General features: G+C 46.9%; 1 protein-coding gene, 1 long non-coding RNA gene and 1 other non-coding gene across 5 annotated transcripts; all 3 read right to left on the bottom strand.

Moving 5' to 3' along the window:
- Positions 1–364: 364 nt before the first annotated feature.
- ZG16 (zymogen granule protein 16) lies at positions 365–3,501 on the bottom strand. The gene is made up of 3 exons (XM_027125489.1): positions 2,562–3,501; positions 2,247–2,379; positions 365–1,538 (listed from the first exon to the last, which is right to left on the bottom strand). The coding sequence occupies exons 1-3, from the start codon at positions 2,677–2,679 to the stop codon at positions 1,220–1,222; spliced, it is 570 nt and encodes a 189-aa protein (XP_026981290.1). The 5' UTR covers positions 2,680–3,501; the 3' UTR covers positions 365–1,219.
- A 3,530-nt stretch (positions 3,502–7,031) lies between these two features.
- Positions 7,032–18,356, bottom strand: LOC113630691 (uncharacterized). 3 transcript variants are annotated; one of them, XR_003437060.1, is made up of 5 exons: positions 17,489–18,355; positions 13,601–14,520; positions 11,157–11,517; positions 7,709–7,992; positions 7,032–7,079 (listed from the first exon to the last, which is right to left on the bottom strand). It is a non-coding gene; the product is annotated as an uncharacterized LOC113630691 (long non-coding RNA). The 3 variants fall into 3 exon arrangements; XR_003437061.1 differs by having other exon boundaries at positions 7,056–7,098; XR_003437059.1 differs by lacking the exon at positions 7,032–7,079 and having other exon boundaries at positions 7,760–7,992; positions 11,371–11,517; positions 17,489–18,356.
- On the bottom strand, positions 10,526–10,628 carry LOC113630818 (U6 spliceosomal RNA). The gene has a single exon (XR_003437101.1). It is a non-coding gene; the product is annotated as a U6 spliceosomal RNA (small nuclear RNA).
- Positions 18,357–19,525: the final 1,169 nt, after the last annotated feature.

Genomic DNA, 19,525 nt, shown 5'->3' with positions numbered 1-19,525 from the left:
TACTAAAAACCTCTGAATGGCACACTCTAAAAGGGTGAATTTTACATTATGTGATTTATATCTCAATAAAAATATAATTACAGTGGCACAGTATTCCATTCCATGGAATTGAGAGAAATAAAGGAATTTTTATAAAAGCAGACTAGGCATAAGTTTGTGTAATGTTAATATTTCTTTGTAAAATTACATGTGCATAACTGTTATCTTCGTCTAATTGTGAAGAAATGTGACTGGGATTCTCTGGGATGTGTATAAACTTATTGGGAGCAGTGAGTAAGTTCCTCCACCCCCAATCACCACCACACACACACAAAAGAAAACAAACAAAAAACTGTCAAAAATTTAGGACCGGGAGCTAGAGTCCTAAGAATTATTTCCAAAGCAACTTTGTATCCTTGCTCAATCTATCCAGTCACCCTAATGCTTCCCCTGGACTCTAACCAGCCCCTTCTTTTCATGGAAACCCATGATGGAAATCTCTACCCCCCCACCCCCCCACCTTGGGATGTCCTTGTTTTGAGGGTAATATTGGCAGAGTAGAAGCTGTTGAGGAGGTGGTGGCTTCCTGAGGAAAGAACTGCGGTCTGAGAGAGCTGAGCAAGGACACCAGGGCTTATGAGTAAAGGTGGGGAGGAACTAGGCTGGGGTAATAGGCAAAGCCCTTGGCAGGAACTTAGGCTAAATTTTGGGAGTCAGGTGGGTTCTGGGAAATAACAAAGGATGATGGCTCAGGCCACCCATGTACAGTGAGTGGGTTAAGGTCAGGAGAGTGAGGTGACAGCCTTTTGGTGGAGAGGCACTATCTCAAGGGGAAGACAAAGGGGAGAAAAGGGCTGGAGAGTGGAACATCTGGGGTTTTCGCAATAAACCACAACTAGGTCTTACCTTCAGCCTTAGAACTCCAGTTTGGGTAAACACTTGAAAAAAAGAATTGGTGCAGGCCAGAATCTTATCTCCTCTTAATAAATCATGAAGAAAAGCCCAGGATTCTTACACCTCTCTCCCTCATCCTCCCACTCTTCCCCAGATTGACGTCTGACGAATAGCCAGAAATGAGAGTCACACATCCATACCCAGAGTCAAGAGGTGGACCCCAGCTGCAGGCACCCATACACACACTTTAGCCATGCCCTTTTATTATTTCTTTTTCATTGAGACAGGTGGATGGTGGTTAGTGGTGAGGGGTTCCCATACCCCCACTGCAGTGTTGCAGGACAACTCAGCAGTTCTCGTGTTTACTGGGGTAGACATCCCAGTGGAAGCCAATGGCATTGATAATGGATTGGCCAGATCGGCCACTGATGAATCGTAGCACAGTGTTGGGGTGCAAGGGGACAGCTTTGAAATTCTTGCCTCTGTTTTTCCCAAAAGTCAAGACGCGGGACTTGTCAGTCACAAAGACCAGCTTTCTCAGGTAGTTCCTGTACTTTCCCGACACCTGGACCACTGATTCCCCAGGGTCCAGGGAGATCTCGTGCAGCTTTCCCAACTTGCCACCCACGTAATCGCTCCACACCTTGCCGTAGCGCACCTGGAGACTAGGGGCAGGGGTGAGGAGGGAAGAAAGGGAGACACTGAGTAAGGTGATCAGAATTCAGGACCTCTTGGCCTACAGGCTGAGACCTTCAGACTAGTGACAGGGATGACAAACCCCCTGCCAGTCCCACAGAATGTGAGGGTTGGGTAAGCCCTTGGAGATCATACATGGAACTTCAACTCCTCATTTTGCTGACAAACAGGCTCACAGAGGGAAAACAACTTGCCCAGAATCACCCAGACAGTGAATATCAGAGCTTGAATTTGAAGTCTACACTCCCACCAGGCCCCCACCCCCTACTTGAAACAAGAAAAGGGATTTTTCAAACATCTGAAAGGCTCCGATGAAGGAAGAGACTTGTCCATGCTGTGCTGGGATACAAGTCCAGGATCAGAAGGATAAAGCTTTGGGAGAGCCATCAAGCAAAGACGGAGGGTGCCAGAGGGGATTTAAGCCTTGGGTGGGGGAAAACTAGACAACTTCCAGGTCCCTCTGAGTTGATGGTATATGATTTACCCAAGATCACAAGTGTGGGTGTGTTAGGGGTTTCGACAGCACAGGTCTCAAATCCAAGTCCTCTAATAATTTTTCCATATCCTGTTATCCCTGTGACTTGATTGAAACAGATGTGACCCAAAGTGACTGAGAAATACACAATTTAGTAAGATCCTAGAAGGTCCCCAAACCACCAAAATGCAAAGAATCTTACCCTATGATGTAGTAGCTGTTAACTCGGACACGAATGGCGGTGATGGGGCCATCCAGCTGGTTTGCAGAATGGGAGAATCGCTTTCCTCCGTAGCCTCCATACTCTCCACTGAAAGAGGAGGAGCTGGCCTGAACTGGAGGGAAAGGTGGAGTTGGGGGAGAAATCCCCTGAGAGCGCAGTTTCTCCCCACCACCCTTATTCCCCCCACAACTCAGTTCCCACCACCCCAAGTCAGCCACTGACAGCCTTGGCCACCAGCAGTACAGGAAGCTGCTTCCCCTGACTCTAGTGCTGGGCTCCTGGTTTCTCACTTACGCTTACTGGCAGAGGCTGATGCACAAAGAAGGGCAAGAAAAGCAACGGTCAACATCCTGGGGCTGGAGTGGGAAGAAAGGAGAAAGTGAACGTTTACCCTTATCCCCCCAGATATCATTTACCCAGGCACCCCTGATCTCCAGTTGAGGCTCGGGTTTCTTGGTCCTTCAACTCAGACCTCATCCACCGAGTCTTGGTCTTAGAAAGAACTGTCCACACTCTCTAGTCCTGTTTGTCACAAATACTATCTTATGTGTCCTCAATCCCTCTGCCTCTCTCTGGTCTGGCTACAGCCGATCCTTCTCTTCCCTCCCAAGCCAGAAGATCAATCCTGACCTTCTAACTGGATTAAGCTGTGTCAAGCCCTGTTCCCTCCTGGCACAAAGCAGGAAAGGAGTTTTCTAAAGAAGAAGTGGAGGACATCTCCAAATCCTAGAGATGGTTGAGTTTATCAAACCAGGAGTCGGAGCAAAACCTAACTGAAGTAGGCCTGTGGTAGATTGGCCCAGTCTGTGGGACATCTGGGGCATAGTTTAAATTCCTAGTTTCATCCTAGTCTCAAATCAGAAGGAAAGGAGCATTTTAGAGGTGTGTCTCTGGGTCACTTGGAGAGTGAAGGTGGTGATAGAAGAAACAGCCAACAGCACTGTCCAAGCAGTTCTGGTGCAGGTGGGATAGACTGAGGAGTTGGAGAAGAAATCGGAACCGGCTTAAGACAGATCCCAGGCACCTGGTCTATTTGTCATACCTCCTTCTCCACTAACACAAATCTGGCCGTAGGTGTATCCTGGGTGTCCCCAGTCCTTAAGCTGAGATCCAGATATCCTTACACCTAAGACTAGCTCACAACCAGATGCCCCGGTTAGCTGACACGCAGGTCTCCCCAGCCATTCAATCCAGGAAGCCTCTTCTTCAGCTCAGCGTGAATCCCCTCTAATTCAAATCCAGGCATCCCTATTACCCCTCAGACCATACCTCTGTCACCCCTCACCTGGCACTTTCAAGTGCAAAGTAACCCCCTGGAAACTTCCAGGTCTTTTATACCTCGTCCAAGCCCTCCCCCTGCTCTTCATTGCGTGAACCTCACCTCCTGAGCAAACATGATCAAACTCTTAGGGTCAGTTGTCAGGCAGGGTCTGGAACATCTTATCCTGCCCCAAGGGTTACAGGTGGCAGGGTGGGGTCAACTCTGGACCAAAGCCCAGATCTCAGGAGAGGCAGAATAAACTTGAGAAAAGATCACCAACCGAAGGGCCAGCTGCTTTGTGTGGGCAAACTTCCTAATCACCTCTGGGTGTGGTCCAAGGTTCTCCTTCCCCTATTTGGTTTCTGCTGGTGCCCTCACCTGCAATCTGCCATCTTTCAGGATAAACATTGTCCTCTGCAGGTATTTGAAATATAGATTCTCCTGGAAAGGGATTACACTCCCAACACCTTATACTTAGGAATGCCTACTATTTGCCAGACACTTTTTTTCTCTCCCCTTATATTTTATTTGAAAAAATCCAGAGTATAGAAAAGTTGAAAGAATTGTACAGTGAACATCCCTATGCCCACCATGTAGATTCTATCTTAATATTTTGCTGTACTTTCTATTTTTTCCATTCATCCATCCTCGATCTGTCAGACTCTTCACAAACTTTTTCTCTCTGAGAACGGTGACTTGAGGCCACAGGACACCTGGAGATCCCCCTCCCTGGAACAGGTAGAGTCAGCGCAGTGGGCAAGTGGGAAGCTGAGGAAGTAAAAGCAGACAGGTCCTCCTCTGGGGGCAGTTCTGGGCCCTCAGGACTCCTGGGCGCCATAGCTGAATCTTCCTGGGGCTGTAGCCCACACAGGGCAACGGCTCCCTCCTGTAGGTCTGAAACTTCCCCAGGGTTGGTGTCATCGATTTCTTCTCTTTGCCAGCCCTTCTCTTCTGGGGCCCCTCTAGGACTGGCCCTCTGACCCACTGTGTCAGCAGGGCAGAAAAACAAAGCCCAAGGAGGGGCTGGAACCCTTAGCCTTGGTTAGTAATGATCAGGAGCGTGGCATTTGGAGTACCCCACCCCCTTATAGGCTCACCATCTGGGACTGAGGACTCATCCCAAGAAACACAGGGAGCCCCACCCTGATGAGCCGGAAGTAGGGTGGGGCTCCTGGCAGGGAGATTCCGGGAGCTAGGAGGGCAGCCAAGGAGGCACTGTGTGATCTCCCCTCTCCAACCTTCTGCACGTCCAAAACGAGCACATCCTGGTGACAACTTTTACTTCATTCCAGCCATTTTGTTCTCTTATGACTTTTGTCCTTTCTTGTGCTTGCCTTTCTTCCCTGATTCTCTCTCCTTCCTTTAATGTCTTGCTCTTTCCCTGACATCTCTTGCCCTGGGGTTTTCCCTTTATATTCTCTCTTTCTTCGTGCCTCTTCTCTTCTTTGTCTCTTCATCTCTCCCAAGCTCTCTCTCTAACTCCTCCCCCTCTCTCCTCTCTCATTATCATGCGTCTCTTCTTCTTTAATAGGAGCACATCACAGAGTCTGTGACCAAACACAGGGAATCAAAGATGGCAGCTCAGGGAGGTCTGAGGTGAACACCTTGGGAAAACACCCTCACATTTCCATGACTGACACATCTGGGACCCTCAGAATAGAGGCTCCTATACTTGTCATAGGTGCGGTTTCATGCCAAGATCCAGAGTCCCCTCCATGCCTGCAGACTGGTCCCTGGGTTCCGGGCAAAAGTTCCTGAGTCCCCTTTCCAGAGTGACAGAGATACGCTTCCTCCAGTGGGAGGGGTCTCAGGGTTCATCCTCTGTCGTCCTGGAGACAAGAAAGGCCACTGTGTAGCTAATGCTGGTACATCTTAGAGTTTGCGCTGATGCTGTGCCTGAGGATCCAAAAGGAAGAAGGTGAAGGCCCTGGGACACCAGGCCCCCCTCTGCTTCTACCTCATTAGCTCCTATTTAAACTGGTTCACATTTAACCCATGTGCCAGCTGGGTGCCTACCTGCCCCAGTCCCTATAAGCAGTGGAAGGTACCCCTGCTCCAGTGCTACAGGCAGGGAAAGTCCAAAGCCTTCCCGAGCTTTCTGCTATCACAGGCAACTTACACTCACTGACTCCTCTGCCCTTTAGCAAAGCGACTAACTCAGCACATGTTTATGGAGCATCTCTATGTTGGAGGCACCACCCCAGATGCTGGAGAGATAGTAAGGAGGAGGGGAGTCAAATCCCACCCTCAGGAGCTTTCACTCTAGCAGGGGGAGTCATCAAATGAATGTTACTACATGATATGTGCTATGAAGAAATCATCAAAGCAGAGAGAGAACGTGAAGAGGGATGGAGAGGCCGCTGCTCTGGCTTAAAGGGTCCTCTGCTCAGGTAATATTTGCAAAGAGACCTGATTGAAGTGATGGAGAGAAATAAGATATTTGGGTGAGGAGTGGGCCGGGCAGAGGGAACAATAAGTACCAGAGCCCTGAGCAGGAAGCACGTAGGATGAATTCAGAAACAGCAAGGAGGGCAGGGTGGCTGGTGGTAAGTGAGGGAAGCCAGTGGGAGGCAAGGTCTGGGCAGCAGCCAGCGGGCGGAGGGCGCAGGGCCTGGGAGGCCATGGTCAGGAGTTTGGATTCCTTCCGAGAGTGAGGGGAGCCATCGAAGGGTTTTACCTTTTAAAAGGGTTCCTCCAGATTTTGATAGAGTGGAGAATGGACTGGGGGTGGGTGCGGCTGGGGAAGGGAGGCCATGGCAAGAGGGGAGTGACCCTCCCCCCATTTTGCTGGGTCCCTCTCGCCTGCCCTCCTGGACTGTCCGAGAGACCCTCCCTCCCTCAGACAAAGCAGCTCTGTCTTCTCCAAGTCTTGGTGCATGTTCAGACCCCAGGGTGAGAATCTGCCCCTTCCCCCCATCAAGGAGTTTTCACAGTATAGTTCCAAACAACGGTAGATCTGTTTCCTGTTAAGAAAAAAACATCCTCCACCTCCTCATTTATACATTGGGCCTCCATGGAGGTTTCATTTGAGCAAAGGGTTTTACCATGAAAACAAACGTGAGCTTGCTTTTCTGCTCACTCTTCACTGTTCCAATGGATAAAGTCTAGAGAGCAGAAGTGACCTCACTAAGTTGAAAAAGGGGGTTCTACCCGCCTGACCCTCATGCCCCACACGCCCGCCCCTCAGTGGCCTGCAGTTTGGTTTTGCTACTCCAGCTGTTCCCAAAAACCGGCCTCTTCACCGGTGCCAAATAGAAATGCGAAGAGAAAGGAGGAGACAGAGTTTGGGGTGAGGTAGAAAAGAGTAGCTTTTATTGCTTTGCCAGACAAAGGGGGCCACAGTGGGCTAACATCCTCAAGACTGTGTGCCCCACCCCGGAGCGGGTAGTGAGGAGTCTTATAGTGTTCAAGGAGCAGGGTGTGGTCAGCTCGTGGACATTCTTCTGATTGGTTGGTGGTGAGGTAATCGGGAGTCAGCATCATCAACCTTCTGGTTCCAACTGGTCTGGGGTCTATGCGCTTGTAGACAGTGTACAGTTAACTTCTTCCACCTGGTGGGAGTTTTAGTATCTGTAAAATAGCTCAAAGGTTGTGGCTTAGAATAATATCTATAGTCCTTGAGGAGGAACTAAAGGTCCTTGACTTTGATTAATGGCTAAAGTATTATTATTTTGTCTTGCTTGACCGTTTCCCTTTCTTTCTGCATTTTCTCACTTCTCTGATTAAATTTATTCTTTGACTAAAGTTTTTCTACAGACAAAAGGCAGGCGGAGGACATGGGTGGGGGTCTATTCTGGGAAAGCCTCCTAGGGTCCTGCTCGGTTACATGGCTGCCCAAAATGCTCCCCTCCTCTGCCCACCCAGTGCCTTCTACCCTCAAGATATTCTGCCCATACCACCAGCTCGGCCACCCCCTGTGCCCACCACCAAGCCTGCTCTCCTCAACTCCCTTCTCTTCCCAGCCCCTCACTTTGAACAGAATTCATGGCTCCTTTCTCTCATGGTTCTGTCCCCCACTCACAGCCTTCAGCTGTGCTTCCTCCATCACTAGTCTGGTTCTAATTACCCTGCACCGCAATTTATCTGTTTACAGGGAAGGCTCCTCCACTGAAACGGGAGCCCATCCTAAGGCAGGAACTGTGTAGTCCCCACCTCTGAATTCCCAGGTCCTGCATCTCACCTGGCCCAGAGCAGGCGTCCCCTAGAAATGACTGTCAAATGCGTCAGCTGCAGCGAGACTCCTATGAAATGTTCCTCTTTTGACTCTTCACACAGCTATGTCTCTCTTCTCACAGGGTTGCATATGGGTTTTCTTCAATTTCTCATTTACACTTCCCCTGAAGAAATTCTGTATTCAGAAGAATACTGGGCATAAACACAGAATTCTGTGTTGAGGTCCTCCATCCAATATTTCTTAGCTGTGTGAATTTAAGGAAGTCACCTCATTCTTTAGAGCCTATATTTCTGCATTTACAAAACAAGAAAAAAATATCTCAAGATCAACCAAAACCCTAAAGGACAGTGTTTTTCAAACGGTAGATCTTAACCCATTGGTGTGCCATGAAATCAGTTAAACAGCTCAAGATCAGCATATTTTAAAAGTGGAATAGAAAAGAAAATAGGAGAGCAGTGCATGTAACAAAGTTAAATATTGTTTTTTGTTTGTTTTTTTTTTTGCGATATGTGGGGCTCTCACTGTTGTGGCCTCTCCCGTTGCGGAGCACAGGCTCCGGACGTGCAGGCCCAGCGGCCATGGCTCACGGGCCCAGCCGCTCCGCGGCATGTGGGATCTTCCCGGACCGGGGCACGAACCCGTGTCTCTGGCATCGGCAGGCGGACTCTCAACCACTGCGCCACCAGGGAAGCCCCAGTATTGGGGTTTTTTGTTTGTTTGTTTTTTGGGTGTTTTTTTTTTGGCCCTGCGGCTTGTGGAGCCTTAGTTCTCTGACCAGGCATCGAATCTGGGGCCCTGGCAGTGGAAGCGCCGAGTCCTAACCACTGGACTGCCAGAGAAGTTCCAATATTGTTTCTTGAAGTAGTGCACTTAAACACTCTATCTGTGTGTAGTGGGTCGCAATATGAAATGTTATTTCCTATTACAAATTGCAGTTTTTTAACTCAAAGGGTAAGGTTCAAGTACAATTTCTTCATATACCAATGCTATTTGTTCAAAACTGTCAGGCTAGAAGTGGATTGGGACACATCTAGGGCAGTAACTAGAGTGGCTCTGGAGACCCAGATTTGGGTAGATAAGTGTACACTGTTAATAATTACTTTAAATTGAGATATAATTGACATATAACATTATATTAGTTTCAAGTATATAGCATCATGATTTGATATGTGTATATATTACAAAATGATTATATATTAATCATTTTTGAAGTCAGAAACCTATAGCGATGTACCAAGAATTTGTGGACAGAATGTTGTATTATAAAGAGACATGGGTTAAAGCTTGGGTCCAGTCCTTACTCTCTTCATGACCTACTGAGCCTCAGCTTCTTCATCTGTATATTGGAGATAAGGAGATCAACCAATTTCTGTTGACAGGCCTGGCATGTGGTAAGTACTGGGTAAATGTTTATTCTCTTCTCCCTTGAGAATTTCACAAAACACGGCTTTCCTTTTTGGTCTCTTTCAGATAAAGGTGGTGTAGGCAGCCATATCTTTTTCATCTGCAGTTAGCTTTATCTTATGGTTTAGCTTGAGTTTAGATCCTGGAGATCTTGTCAAACGCATCATAAGACTTGAAAAAGAATTTTGTGTAAGTTGGCTTGAACAACTAAAGTTAAAGTCACTTGGGAATCTGGTTTTTATTTCCTTTTATTGAGATATAATTACACGGTAACTTTTTTTAAGCTCTGTTTTTGCTTTCAGTCTCCACACCTCTTACTGAATTATCAACTGCAACTTTTTATTTTTTTCCTTTGTTTAGTTTATTTTTCCTTCGTTTCCTTTAATTTGTTTTCCTCCTCCTCACAAAAATAATCACTCTCCAGAACATATGACAATATAATATTCAAAGGGATGAAATCCTTTTCCATCTGAGTGATAGGATCAGCTATATCCAGTGCTCATATATGCTGGATAAACTATCAAAGTGGGAGTCGCTCCACCAGGAAGCAGTCATTCTTGCTTTGTGTCAGGAGGAATTCATCTAAAAATAGGAGCAAAAAAAATAAAATAAAATAAAAATAAAAATAGGAGCAGATTTGGTTTCCTTTACACATCACGTGAAGTTCAAACAGTCATCTGCTCTCATGCATGATGGGTTCTGCAAATGCATTAAGACAGAGATAGTGTGATGTGCTGGTGAAAAGCACAGACTGTGTTGGAATCCAGCCACCACTACACAGAGGGCACACGTGTGCCTGGGGCAAGTTATTTATTTATTTATTTATTTATTTTTAAACAGGAGAAAATCAAATAACATGTGTACATGGGAGAGTCCCAGAAAAATTGAGTAACTCGCCAAAATGGGCGAAGCCCTCATCTTAAATGCCACCCTCAGCTAAAGACAGAAGAGGATGTTGAGGGTGGGGAGAGTCCATTCTGGGAGGTGTGCAGGAAAACACACAGTAAACAAGGGTGATTGTGATGCAGATCTAAGCATTGTCTTCTCCACGGATAAGAATTTGTAGAGAGTTGGTCATAAAAATATGGAATGCTTTGGACTTCTCTGGTGGCGCAGTGGTTAAGAATCCACCTGTCAGTGCAGAGGACACGGGTTAGAGCCCTGGTCCGGGAAGATCCCACACGCCGCGGAGCAACTAAGCCTGTGCACCACAGCTACTGAGCCTGCGCTCTAGAGCCCATGAACCACAACTGCTGAAGGCCGCGCCTAGAGCCCGTGCTCCGCAACAAGAAAAGCCACCGTAATGAGAAGCCTGTGCACCGCAACGAAGAATAGCCCCTGCTCGCCGCAACTAGAGAAAGCCCGCGAGCAGCAACAAAGACCCAACGCAGCCAAAAATAAATAAGTAAAATAAATTTTTAAAAAATGGAATGCTTTACAAATTTGTGTCCTCCTTGTGCAGTGGCCATGCTACTCTTCTCTGTTTCTACGGTTTTAGAATATGTGCTGCTGAAGTGAGCACCTGTAGCAAGTTATTTTACTTCTCTCTGCTTTTGTTTTCTCATCTTAAAAAAAAGAAGGGTGGGTGGTAACCATACCCAGCTCTTAGGGTTCACTCCAGAACATGGCCTAGTGCACGGTGAGTGCCAAGGGACTGTTTCTATATGAATCAAGTGTGCACAAGTAAAACAACACAGTCTCACATTCTAAGGAGGGGCTCCGCCCAGGGCAAGTGAGAAAATCATAAAATTTCTAATTACCCCTCGTGTTTTAGTTATACACCTAAATCATATATTCCTAGCCTTCTATACATATGCTTCGATTTCGTTTTCTTCCTTCCCAACTGAATACAGCGCAGACCAACTAAAGCCCATTGCACGTCCAACTGAGGCCGGCGTCATTGATTTTAGCATCCGCAGTTCTTCTCAGCTTTGTCCCTATTGTACCAAGGCCATGAGATCTCGCGCCTTTTCTCTAGTATCATCAGTTTTTCATGTCCACTCATTTTATGAAAGTGTGAAGACAAAATGGTCAACTAGCCACAACTAACCTGACACACAGGCCAAGGTAGCTTGAACTTGATGGGATCAAAAGCATTTACTGAGGGATCCTGGAAAACAGAAATGAAGTTCCCCACCCTGGAGGGGCTCACAGCCTTATGAGGGGCAAACATAAGGAATACATCTTCAGAGTGCGGTGAATGAGCACAGCGGGTGGGCATATGGGGATTCAGCCAAGCACAGAGGAGGAAATGCACATCCCACCTGTGGCCAGGGAAGTGTGGTCACTGATGCCAGGATTGCAGAGTGAAAAGAGAGAATCAGGCTGAGGTCCATCCAGCGCTATCGCTTGTCTTGGGCAAATTACTTAAAGTCTCTGAACCATCATTGATAAAGGAACAATAAGATTCTCTTCATTAAAAAAAAGATACAAATGAACTTATTTACAAAACAGAAATAGACTCACAGACATAGAAAACAAACTTATGGTTACCAAAGGGAAAAGTGGGGGAAGGATAACAGGAATTTGAGATTAAGAGATACACACTATCATAGGTAAAATAGAAAAACAGCAAGAATCTGCTATATAGCGCAGGGAACGATATTCAATATCTTGTAATAACCTATAATGGAAAAGAATTACTTTGTTGTACACCTGAAACATGATAAATCAACAGTACTTCAATATAAATAAATAAATAAAAATTTTTAAAAAAGATCCACTTCAAAGGGTTATTTTAGAGGATTAAATGAGATAGAAAAATGTGTTCAGTAAATTGTGAGGTACATAGAAGACACAATCATTTATGGCTGGGAGCAGGGGCATAGGAGGAATAGAGACATTTTAACAGGGTAGGACGGTCAGTGGAGGGTACAAAGTGGGAAACACCTTCCTTCACTACAGGAGGAAAGTATCAGAGCAGATAGGGCTGCAAGAACCGGAGGAAGCCAGTGAGAATCCCCAGGCAAGCCATGAATGAAGCCAAGAGCAGACCTTGATATTTATGATTACTAATCTCTCCTTGCTAGGGTGGGGATAAGGGGTAAGGGGGCCAACCCCATTCTGGAGGGCAGAGAATCAGCAAGGAAGAGAGCTGGGGCTCCTGCCGAAAACCCCAGCTTTCTTCGTGGGGAGAGAGGAAGAGATTATCAGCTGATGGAGAATTGGTGGCATTGCGCAGGTCTCTTTAGGGAAGCTGTGAAATGTTTGGAAGAGCAACTGTCGGGAGGGGAATGAGGGTTGTCCAGATCCATGTTACAGGGCGACTAGAGGCACTGACTATCGTGGGTTGTGTGATTTTCTCCAATAGGACAAAGAGCAGTTGGTTGTATTGGCTCAAGGCAGAAGGTTTATGAGGAAGGCTGTAAGGAGTGGGGTTGAAGTGATTCACAATGAAGTCAAGGTTATAGAGGAAGTGGGGTGAGGTCAAAGAGGGCGGGTAGTCAGTGATGACCTCCAGGATGTGGGCTCCAGGAGAAAGAAGTGTCAATAAGATGGACCATCAGGTGGAGCAAGAGGAAGGGGAGGCTCAGTGCTTGGGGAATTTGATGGTCAATGTAGAGCAATCCTGAATGGTAAGAAGGTCTAAGGCGGTCCCTAGTGTGGAGGGGCAGATCTTTATGGTCTTGAAAGATGAGATGAGAAGCAATGCTAGGTCAAGGTAAACAAGGACTGAAGTGCTAAATGAGGTTCTTTATATAAAGTATTTAATATTATCTCAACAGCCCTTCAAGTTGGGAATTTGGGAAAAATAGAAATTCAGGCACAAATTAAGAAGACTGCCAAGTCCCTTGGAGCTATTAAGATGGGAAGCTCAGCACAGAGTACTCTGCTCAATATTCTTTTTTTACTTTTTTTGGCCATGCCGCATGGCATGTGGGATCTTAGTTCCCCGAACCTGCACCCCCTGCATTGGAAGTGTGGAGTCTTAACCACTGGACCACCAGGGAAGTCCCTCTGCTCTGTATTCTGTAACAACCTAAATGGGAAGAGAATTTGAAAAAGAATACATGATATATGTATAAAAAAGATACATGTATATGTATAACTGAATCACTTTGCTGTACACCTGAAACTAACACAACATTGTTAATCAACTATACTCCAAAATAAAATTAAAATTTTTTAAAGTATAAAAAAAAAGAAAAAAAAGATGGGAAGCTCAGATTAAATCCAGGGCTGACTGGTTCCAAAGCCCAGGTTCTTTCCATCTCCCCAGATTTCCCCAAAGAGGTGGCACTTGGGACCTCTCTAATTCATTCTCATCATTTTTCACAGCTCTCAAGGTTGGAATCTCTGACTCTTGAGATCTTGGGGAGCCAGGTAGGTGAGACCGGGCAGGCCCTGACAGTGATAAAGCTCTCCTGAGCTCAGCGGCCCTGTCCTTATTCCCTGTAGGCATCAGGATGGCCCTGGGTAAGGGATGGAACTCTCAGCTGGTCTGGGCGCCCCTGCAGAGAGGGCAAAAGGGAAAGGAAGAGCATCAGGAAACACCTGGATCTCTTGTTGCTCTGAATATATTTCACGTGATTGACCTGCTCAGGAATTCACTCATTCAGCAGGAGGAGGACATGGGAGATGGTGAGATCTGGGTTCAGATTCAGCTCCAGCACTTGCTAGTTGTGTGACTTTGGAAGACACTAACCAGCTTTCTCAGTTTGCCCAAAATTAAGGGTATTTTGGGACATGGAACTTTCAATGCTAAAACCAGGACAGGCCTGGGCAAAATAGGATCGTTAGTCACCCCAGACAGGCTACTCAACCCTTCTAAGCCTCAGTGTCCAACTATAAAATGTGCCCGTCTGCTGCCCGCTTCTCACACCTGAGGCTGCACTTTACAGAGAACACGAAGAGGGAGTGCGGTTTAATTCCATCTGGTTGGGAGAAGCTGAGGGTTGACTGCATGTTCCTTCATCTGCAGAAGCTGAAATTCTGAAGTGTAAAGCAACTTTTCACCAACGTTCTGCTTGGAGCCCTCAGCTGTGCTGATGTGGGGTCTGGAGCACGAATCAGGAACCTCCCCCACTGATCACGTCCCTGCCATTCCTGGTTGCTGCCTCTTGATCCCAGGTGGGCGTGGCAAGGTCCAAACACACCTTGCTCAGTAGGCAGTGGTGAGATGTGGGTTGTGGGTTGTGGATGAAGGCCACTTGAAGCATGAAACCCAGAACTCTGGTTGCAGTAACGTTGCTTAAGAAGGAGTCTTTAGGCTTCAGCCAGGATGGGTGGCGTAAGCATGGCAGGAAGACAGCACCGTCTTCCTGAAGGGTTGTCTCCCCTGGCGCCTGCTGCTGCTGCTCTTCTAGCCTGAGGTTGGTGTCCTCCACATTTTGCTCAGGAGCCAGGTTCATTGAGGTCCTCAACAATGTGGAAGGGGAAGGTGTGGAGCTGTCGTTGCTGGAGGAACGTGAGTTCTGAGCAGAAAGTAAGAAGTGGATGAACTTAACAGTTGTAAATTTGGCCACCCACAGTTCCTCAAAAAGTTACACATAGAATTACCATATGAATGAGAAATTCTACTCCTAGGTATGTACAGAAAAGGAACTGAAATCATATGTCCACCCAAAAACCTGGACCTGAATGTTTCTAGCAGCATTACTTGTAATAGGCAAAGAGTGGAAACAACCCACATGTCCATCAACCGAGGAAAGGATAAACAAAATGTGGTACAGGTATCCCTCACTTTTCTTTCTTTCTTTCTTTCTTTCACTTTATTTTTGGTTGCATTGGGTCTTTGTTGATGCACGCGGGCTTTCTCTAGTTGCGGGGAGCAGGCGCTACTCTTGTGGAGCATGGGCTCTAGGCACATGGGCTTCAGTAGTTGTGGTGCGCAGGCTCAGTAGTTGTGGTGCACAGGCTTAGTTGCTCAGCGGCATGTGGGATCTTCCTGGACCAGGGCTAGAACTTTGTTCGTGTCCCCTGATTTGGCAGGCGGATTCTTAACCACTGTGTCACCAGGGAAGCCCCTCTTTCTCTCTTTCTTTCTTTCTTTCTCTTTCTTTCTTTCTTTCTTTCTCTCTCTCTCTTTCTGGCCACGCTATGAAGCTTGCAGGACCTTAGTTCCCCAACCAGGGATCAAACCCATGCCCCCTGCAGTGGAAGTGCAGAGTCTTAACCACTGGACCGCCAGGGAAGTCCCTTCCCCACTTTTCTTGAAAGTTCACTTTATGCCACTTTGCTTTTAGGAAAACCTACATTAGTACCTGTTTTTGCTAGCCAAAAGAAATCTGAAGAGGATTTTCGCTTTTACAATAGTAAAAGCCAAAAGGTGAGAGTCGTATTCAGTGTCTGTTTTGCAGCGAGTGGTTATAGAGGCAGCACATACCCCAAGCAAGGGAGTGGCACAGCCAAGCTCTTTCCCCAGAAACTACACTCAGCATCTCAGCATCCAGCCACCATAGTTTTCAACTGTGTCTGTGGGCATCTGTGCTTTATCTCGGTTTATTTTGTGCATCCATTAGCAAGATGTGTCCTAAGATAATTACTTCTTCGCTTTGTCATTTCAGTTTATGGAAGGCTTCATGGGAATGCTCTACTTTCAGGTAGTGGGAAAGACAAATATTCATATGATGAAATATTATTTATTCAGTGATTAAAAAACAGGAGTGAAGCACTGATTCATGCTATAGCATGGATGGACCTTGAAAACATTATGCGATGTGAAAGATACAAGACACAAAAGGCCACAAATTGTATGATTGCATTTATATGAAATGTCCAGAATAGACAAATTCATAGAGAAAAAGCAGATAGTGGTTGCCAGAGACTGCGGGGGAGGAGGGAATGGGAGTGACTACTAGTGGGTATACAGTTTCCTTTTGGGGAGATGAAAATGTTCTGAAATTGGACAGTGGTGGTAGTTGCACAGTCTTGTGAATACACTAAAAACCACTGAATGGAACACCTGAAAAGGGTGAAATTTATAGTATGTGAATAATGGCTCAATAGAAACAATAATAAATAAATAAAGTCTGGCCACCCAGTGCTGCTACATGTAGAAAGTGCAGCAATGGAGTGATGTATTCAGGATCCAGTTGATACCCCTTGGCATTGGGATGGGAGAGCTAGAGGATGGATGAATTTGGATGGACGAGTTTTCTGGAACCAGAATACAAGTGAGTCCTCCAGCTGGATCTCAGGTGACTAATGACCCATAGAGGTAGTAATCCTTTCTGATGAATGAGACAGTGATAGTCAGGTATGTGGTAAAGGACATGAAGTTTGATGTTTTCTTTCTTTCTTTCTTTCTTTTTTTTTTGGCTGCGTTGGGTCTTCGTTGTTGCATGCGGGCTTTCTCTAGCTGCAGTGAGCAGGGGCTACTCTTCGTTGTGGTGCGCAGGCTTCTCATTGCGGTGGCTTCTCTTGTTGCGGAGCACGGGCTGTAGGCGTGCGGGATTCAGTAGTTGTGGCACGCGGGCTCAGTAGTTGTGGCTCACGGGCACTAGAGCACAGGCTCAGTAGTTGCGGTGCACAGGCTTAGTTGCTCCGCGGCATGTGGGATCTTCCCGGACCAGGGCTCAAACCCGTGTCCCCTGCGTTGGCAGATGGATTCTTAACCACTGTGCCACCAGGCAAGTCCCTTGATGTTTTCTTGAGAGCATCCACCTCCGCCAGAATCAGGCTAAGAACCTGAGTATGGTCAGGCTCAGTACACATAGGACTTGGGGAAAGTTGTGGTAGCCCCTTGGGCCCTCCTTTCTCCTGGAAACATCTGGTGGGCAGCGATGCAACATAGAGTGTAGGTGTTGGCCACTGAGAGCCTCAGTCTGGAATATACCTCATTAACTTTTCAAGTAGCATCATGGTGGAGAAAAAGGACCCACAAAAGCCACCTTGTGGGCAGGGCCCCCCCCACAACATACTCAGCTCAAATGATCGTTTCCTCAAGATCCATCAGGTCCAGTTATCTCCAGATGGGGCTTCAGTTTAGCGCTACAGAGAACTATTAAGGTGTAGGCATGGCCAGATTAGGCAGGTGGGATCCAAGCAGAAGTGAAGGGGGTACCAGGCAGTCAGTTAGCAATTCCTTTAGCAAGTCTAAAAGTGAGCAGAACCCCAGTGGGTAGCTCACCAAGCCGCCACATCTCTGTTCCTTTGAGGTCCACATACACTGGGCCTGGCATCATCTGGAACTTCTGACTGGAGAAGACATGGCCCAGAACTCCAGTTCTGCAAACAGATGTTTCCTCAGAGAGGCTGCACTGCTGGGAAAGCCTGCTTCTTCCCCTCCCCTGTCTGCCTGCTGCCCAAATAAATCAGGCAGTTTTACCCAGGAAGCCTTCTTAATATTATGAAATATTATACAATATAGAAAAGTACAAAAAAAGAAATGTTCTGTACAATAATAATAAAGCAGTTTTTTACTTAGTAACTTTGAGTTACCTGTGGGATCTAGTTGGAAATTCTGTTCCAGGAGTTCCTTGGCGATCCAGTGGTTAGGTTTCTTTCACTGCTGTGGGCCCGGGTTCAATCCCTGGTCGGGGAACTAAGATCCTGCAAGCCATGAGACCAAAATTTAAAAAAAAATAAATTCTGTTCTGGAACATAGTTAACAGGCCTAGGATTATATTAAATAAGCATTTGCAGGTTGCAGGTCACAGAAACCCAACCCAAACTATGAAGCACAAAGGGAAATGTATTATAAGGACGCATGAGCCAAGGACAAGACTATAGCTGGGCATCTGGAGGGAAATGGAACCAGAGACTCAAACAACACCAGAAATCTCTCTTTCTCTCCAGTGCTCCTCTCTCTGGTCCGCGTGATGGGAGAGGGAGCACTGAGAGTTCCCAACCCTCACATCTAACAGATTCAGTCACCCAGAGACATTCAGTCTCAGTTCCAAAATTCCAAGGGAAAGAACTCATTGGTCCAGCCTACCTGAGGCATTCAATCAACTCACGGTTAAGTGTGTGTGTGTGGTGGGGGTGACATTATAGGAATGTGACGGCTCTTACTGTAACCATTCAGAAAAGACACTTCCTCGAATAGTGGCGTCAGTCTAACAATCCCACAGGTGTCCACTGCAGGGCAGAAGCTTTTGGACCCCCAGAGGATGTAGACCATAGCGGTGGGTCTCAACCTTGGCCGCCCATTGAAATCACCTGGAAAACCTTGAAGACTGTTGCCTGGGTCCCTCCCCAGACGTTCTGATTTACTTGGTCTGAGGTGTGGCTTCAGCCTCAGGCTTTTTTTTTTTTTTTTTTTGGCTGCGCCGCACAGCACGCAGGATCTTAGTTCCCTGACCAGGGATCGAACCTGTGCACCCAGCAGTGGAAGTGTGAAGTCTTAACCACTGGATCGCCAGGGAAGTCCAAGCCTCAATCTTTTTAAAAAGCTCCCGGGGTGCTTCTAACATACGGCCAAGGTTGAGAACTGGCTAGTGCCGTGCTCTTCAGACACTCATGCGCCCACACGTCACTTGGGTATCCTGATAAGATACAGCTTCTGATCCAGTAGGTCTGGGCGGGGCCTGAGAGTGTGCATTCTGATGCTCTCTCTGGGTGCTGCTGACCGTCTGGGAAGCCAGGTTCTAAGGCAGCACTGCCCAATAGTGCTTTCTGTGATGGCAGGAATGTTCTGTAGCCGCACTGTCCATACAGTGGCCACTAGCTGCAATGTAATTAGTGGATTAATTAAATGAAATGTAATTAGTGACACTGAAGAGCCGAATGTTTTATTTGACTGAGTTTGAATTTGAAGAACCACACCTAGCTAATGGCTACCGTATTGGACAGAGCAGGTCTAGTGGATTTCATCCACAGGGAGGGCGTATCTGAATCACCTGTGGGATTTCTTGACCAACTCAGTGCTCTCGTGGCTACCATGTTCCTCCTCACCCTCCCCAATACAGGCCCTAAAACAGTGTAATAGAATGGGTGGGGGGGGGCAAAGAATAGGGATAAAGAGTGAACCCTGGAGAAGGCCCCACAGGTTATTCTGAAGTACTGTCCTTACTCACTTGGTGAGAAACACTGATGTAGAATGTTCCAGATTATCTATTTCTCTGCTACAAACCCACCCTCGAACTTGGTGGCCTAAGACAGCAATATTTTTTTTTTCTCATGAATCTGCTTTTTGGCCAGGGCTGAGTGGGGATAACTCAGCGTCCGCTGACGTGGCTGGAAGCCTGGGACTGGAGTCATCTGGAAAGGAGTTTGCTTACGGGTCAGAGAGTTGACGTTGGCTGTCAGTTGGGACCCTTGCTGGGACTTTAACCAGGGCACCTACTTGTGTCTTAGGCTTCCTCACACATGGTGACTGGGTTTCAAGGATGAGTAGAGAGTGGGAATGAGCCAAGCCACGTGGGAACAGCACTCTCCCTATTTTTTAACCTAGCCGTGGCAGCCATACTGTCACTTCTGCTGAATTCTAGTCATTAGAAGTGAGTCATGGGACTTCCCTGGTGGCGCAGTGGTTAA

The sequence above is a fragment of the Aethalodelphis obliquidens genome, unplaced genomic scaffold (genome assembly GCF_003676395.1).
Source record: "Aethalodelphis obliquidens isolate GAN/ISIS:26980383/991018 unplaced genomic scaffold, ASM367639v1 scaffold30, whole genome shotgun sequence".
Classification (NCBI taxonomy): domain Eukaryota; kingdom Metazoa; phylum Chordata; class Mammalia; order Artiodactyla; family Delphinidae; genus Aethalodelphis; species Aethalodelphis obliquidens.
This window is presented reverse-complemented; position numbering and strand designations above follow the sequence as displayed.

Coding starts and splice junctions, on each gene's coding strand:
- ZG16 (XM_027125489.1), bottom strand. CDS start 2,679: ATGATATCTGGGGGGATAAGGGTAAACGTTCACTTTCTCCTTTCTTCC. Junction 2,380..2,561: donor ATCAGCCTCTGCCAGTAAGC/GTAAGTGAGAAA, acceptor CTTTCCCTCCAG/TTCAGGCCAGCTCCTCCTCT. Junction 1,539..2,246: donor AACAGCTACTACATCATAGG/GTAAGATTCTTT, acceptor CCCTGCCCCTAG/TCTCCAGGTGCGCTACGGCA.